This window comes from Balaenoptera borealis (genome assembly GCF_965194805.1).
Source record: "Balaenoptera borealis genome assembly, chromosome: X".
Lineage (NCBI taxonomy): Eukaryota > Metazoa > Chordata > Mammalia > Artiodactyla > Balaenopteridae > Balaenoptera > Balaenoptera borealis.
In genome coordinates this window covers 40,005,580-40,010,769 of record NC_138881.1, presented here as the reverse complement: position 1 = coordinate 40,010,769, position 5,190 = coordinate 40,005,580, and the positions used below count along the sequence as shown (strand labels likewise).

Sequence of the window (5,190 nt, the reverse complement as noted above, 5' to 3'; positions counted from 1 at the left end):
TAGGTCCCATGCTAAGGAATCTAATCCTCACAGCAACCCTGGGAGAGACAGGCTATCACTGCTTTGGCAGGTAAGGAAATGGAGGCTCTGAGAGGCCCCAGTTACAATGGCAGGAGGTGACAGAGCCAGTCCTGGCCAGCCGCTCCAGCCTACCATGCCAAGGCCCATGAGAGCAACGGAGGCCTTGTGTCAGGCGGGCTCTCTCTCTTAGCAAGTGCCCTGGAGAAGGGGATTAATGTTCCTTTTTCACAAAGGCTGGTGGGGATTGCTGAGGGCAACTCAAGACCTTGCCATTTAGTACAGCACTGGAAAAAATATTTTTCAACTTTATATAGTGGAATTGTTTTTTTTGAAAACTATTTTACATGTAAATCTAATCTAGAAAACCAGAGTTGGGTCACTGTGGTTGAAGGCAGGGTCAGGGGTGGCCTGAGGCTCCCCCAGGACTCCCAGAGAACCCCAAGAAGGCCACTTATCCAGTAGGCTGGCACTTACTGTAAGAAGCACACAGGGGGTACCACCATATCTAAGCCTCTGGCTTTGGATTGGGAAGAACCAGGTGGGATTGGGGTGCTGGGTGGGGGGGTGGGGGGGAGGAACGGCTGAGGGGGACTCACCGCAGGGTTAGTAGTCTGCTCCGGCAGGTCCCAGGGTTCAGGTCCATCTGAGCTGGGCACCACCTTCGGCACCCTCCTCTCTTGCCAGGCCGCAGCAGCCGTGCCGCGCCGCTCACAGGATAAGAAACACTGTCACCATTTTACTTTTAATGAATTTTATTCTTTAAAGAGAAGGCATACTAAGCTAAAAACTTCCCCCGCCCTTTTTGCTTGCCCTTCTAAAAGGTGGTTTCTAGTTCCTTTACCAAGAAAAGTTCAGCGTTCAATGTTGATATAGGATTTGCAGCAGACGTCAGGAGCTGGCCGGGATAGCTCACATCAGCATCATCAAACAGACGTTTTCTCGTAGATGTCTGGAATCATACCCACCGGAGAACTGATCATGTGAACGGTGTTCTTGCTGAACAGCTTGAATTCATAATGGATCAGCTGTTCCCAAAAGCCGATGTTGGGCTGGATGATGGGGCGGCATAACTTGGTCCACATGTAGGCGTCCAGCAGCGTCATGGAGTGGTACTTCATGAGGTACGCGAGGCAGAGGGTGGCAGAGCGGCTCACCCCGGCGGCGCAGTGCAGCAGCGTTCGGCCCTGCTTCATTTCCACGCTGTGGATGTGATCTGCAATAGGGTCAAAAAAGTCGTAGAGGTGCGTGGTGGGAGCATCTACCACCGGCACGTGTACGTACTGGATGCCTTCGAAGCACGCGTTGGCCACCTCCACCGACACGTTGATGACTGTCGTGATGTGGTTAGTAGACAGCATGAGTTCATTGCTGGCTGCCACCCCATTGCTGATGTATAGACTGCCGGTTATCTGGGAGAGGCCATGGACCGAGGGCTGCCCGACAGCCTGAGCCAGGAGGGGACACGGCGGTGTTGTCATCGAGGCGGCGGGACAGCGGTCTCTCCTGGCTGCTTCGGGGCACCGCTCCCGGGAGCGAGTTCAGGAAGCAGCAGCTCGGTGGAGTCTCTTGCATAGGGTCTGGGGGACACTATATTGGTCACAGGTCACCACCCTGTCTCCACCCCCAACCCCACCTCTGCCGCCCTGGGCGGGAGTCACAGGCCCCCACTGCCCTTCCCACTGGTTTCCATGGCAATGGCAGCTTGCTACAGGGAGGACTTGGCCGCAGAGCTGGGTCTTCAGAGAAACCCCAGCTCTCTCTTCTTTTTATCTTTCTTCATAGTCATTTATTTTCCGAGCCCGAATTCTTATCTGTCTTGATGTTTTAAAATGTTCTGTTACCAGATAGCTATTTTATGCTTCAGTTTTTGGATCACACTGAACTCAGTATCTATGAATGCTTCTATTTTATTGGTGTTGAAGAACAGGGCTTACACTTTTTCCACAAAGTAACAGTATCATATTTTTACATTGGGGCACAGCATTTGGCTCATGTGATATGCTAATCTTTATAAAACTGTAGCGAGATAGGGGTTTGGCTGGGCTTGGTGAGCTAGCCTGATACTTCTTTGTTGATTGTAGCCATAGAATTATGTTCCTGCTCACAGACACATCAGGACTGTTTCTAAGGGAACATTGCTGATATATAGCCCTTTATCTATCATGAAGTTGGCCTGTGGTGAACAATTGTGACTAATTTGGCTGTGTCACTGTCCATTTGTGCATACAGCCCAAATGATTTATCACTTGATTCTACTTTATTACCTGAAACAACAGCTCAAATTTTCTTGTCTACTTTCTCCAAAAAGAATGCCCGCATGCTTTGTAAGCTACAAGTCATTTTGACCGCCACCAGTGGTTTCTAACCAGTAATGTTAAAAATTCTGGAGCCAGTCAATGCTACATCATAACTGGGCCAAAAATAGATTTTTAAAACGCTCCCTGAGATTTGCATTTCCTCTCAGCTAAGATTTTTGTAGAATTTGACTGAAGATTCGGAACAACTATAACCTAAAACTAACAAATTCTTTCACAGAGCAGCTCAGGGACTCATCACTTCCCCATCACTCCTTGTCATTTTGGGGTTGTGTGCAAAGGTGTGCTCCTTAAATTTTAAAAATGTAGTAAAATTAGGGACTTCCCTGGCAGTCCAGTGGTTAGGACTCAACGCTTTCACTACAGTGGCCCCGGGTTCAATCCCTGGTCAGGGAACTAAGATCCCACAAGCCGCATGGCACAGCAAAAAAAAAAAAAAAAAAAAAAAAAAAATATATATATATATATATATATATATATATATATAGTAAAATTAACCAAAATAATTGCATACACTATTCTCAAAGACAAGCATGGCTCATATTAAATAGATTCATGTATTTTTCCAGCCAATATTCTGTGATGCCCTTTCATCTGAGGGATTTTGGATGTCTTAAAACTCCACTGTAGGACTTCTCCTGGGTGGATGAGAAGATGTTTCCTCCTCCTGAGTTTGGAAATTGGTCACTTTCAGACTTCCACTTATCTCTACTTTTCCTTATTATTTAGGGGGAAACATGTACAAGGGACTTGCTGAAGAACACACTCTCTTCCTGCCACTGGGAAAAGACCCTGGGCGTCAAGGACTAGTTAACACTCAGATTTCTCAATTCAGTAGTCAAGGCCCTTTCCTCTCTGATCTAAGCCTGCCTTTCCGATCTCATTCATTCATTCATTTACTCACCAAATTTTTATTAAGAATCTATTGTGTGCTAGGCATTTTCACTTATGTAAATCTTCAGTTCTGACCAAACAAATCAAATGTTCTTGGTAATTGCAACATATGCATTCCTGCTTCCTTACCTTTGCTCATGCCACTCCTCTCCCTTGAGAAAACGCTCTCGCTCCTTCTTGCTTACTGAATCCTTTCCAAGCCTCAAGAATCAGCTCGATTAATTTTTTTAAAAAAGCATCAGCTGAGCATCCAGTCGGTGTCAGGTACAGTTCTAGCATTGTGTAGATCCAACACAACACACACAGGCCCACCCAGATATCAAAGAGCTTACAGTTTAATCAGAGAGATACATAATCATGAAAGAGTCCGGAAGAGAGGGTGATTCATTGTTTTATGTGTGTCTGTGCTCGGGGACCGGGGCAGCCAGGAGGGATATCATGAAAGGCTTCACAGAAAACATGACCTGGAACAAAGCTTTTTGTTCATTTGTTTGTTTTTATTATTTATTCTGTCCAAGTTTTTGTTTTGAAAAATTTCAAACCTACAGCAAAGGTGAAGAATGAATAATGAGCACCTGTGTACCCTTCACCTGTAATTTCTCTATTGTCAACACTTGCCATTGCATTTCCTTTGTCTCTCTATTTAGATATACAAACACACATATTTATCTGTTTACTTGTTTCTTTTTTTTAACAGATTGTTATTTTGTTTTATAATCTTTTTTTTTTTTTTTGGCTATGTTTTGGGTCTTTGTTTCTGTGCGAGGGCTTCCTCTAGTTGCGGCAAGCGGGGGCCACTCTTCAGCGCGGTGCGCGGGCCTCTCACTATCGCGGCCTCTCGTTGCGGAGCACGGGCTCCAGACGCGCAGGCTCAGCAGTAGTTGTAGGCTCACGGGCCCAGTTGCTCCGCGGCATGTGGGATCTTCCCAGACCAGGGCTCGAACCCGTGTCCCCTGCATTGGCAGGCAGACTCTCAACCACTGCGCCACCAGGGAAGCCCCTACTTGTTTCTTTTTGCTGAACCATTGCTAACTGCAGATATAGCAACACTTTAGCCCTTTCAACGCGTCCTAAGAACAAGGACACTCTCCTCCATAACCACAATACAATGACTGTACTCAGGAAATTTAACATTGACCCAACTTTATTATCTAATATATAATCCATATTCAAAATTCACCAGTCCTCCAAATAATGTTATTTGTAGCTGTTTTTTTCCCTTTGATCCAGGATGGAATCAAGGATCACACATTGCATTTTGTTGTCATGCTTCTTGAGCACCTTTTAATTTGGAATCATTTCTGAGCCTTTTGTTTTGCTTTGGTCTTTCCTGGCCACTGACATTTTTGAAGAGTTCAGGCTAGTTTTGCAGGACATCTTTCCATTTGGAAGTGTTTGATTGTTCCTTCAGGATTAGATTCAGGTGAACTATTTTTGGCAAGAATAGTACCAGATTGCATCATTCATTGGGGGCACATGATATCTGTTTGTCCCATTAACGGTGATGATAAGTTTGACCACCAGGTTAAGGTGGCATTAGTTAGGTTTCTACATTGTAAAGGTAACTTTTCCTCTTTGTAATTAATAAAGAATATGTAGGGTGGTACTTTGAGTTTCTGGGAATATCTTTGGAATGGGACTTTGAAGGATGAATAGGAGTTTTCCAGGCAGATAAGAAGGGGGAGCATTCTACACAGGAAGGGAAGTATGTGCAAAGGCACAAGGGTGTGAAATGGTGTCAGGAGGGCAGAGAACAACTCAGAATTACTAGAGCCGACAGAGTGACGCAGAAGTGATAGGTGGAATGGCTATAGGAGCGGCAACAGAGATCACAGAGGGCCTTGCGACAGGCACTTGGGCTTCATCCCGTAGGCCATGGTGGCACACTGGAGTATTTTATGCAGAGAAATGGCAAAACAATTAATTTTTAGGAAGCTCACTTACAGCTATGTGGGTGGAT

At 45.5% G+C, this 5,190-nt stretch overlaps 1 protein-coding gene across 1 annotated transcript; it reads right to left on the bottom strand.

The window, feature by feature from the left end:
• Positions 1-641: 641 nt before the first annotated feature.
• On the bottom strand, positions 642-2,772 carry DUSP21 (dual specificity phosphatase 21). The gene has a single exon (XM_082376389.1). It carries the CDS (start codon positions 1,497-1,499, stop codon positions 945-947), a length of 555 nt encoding a protein of 184 aa, XP_082232515.1. The 5' UTR covers positions 1,500-2,772; the 3' UTR covers positions 642-944.
• Positions 2,773-5,190: the final 2,418 nt, after the last annotated feature.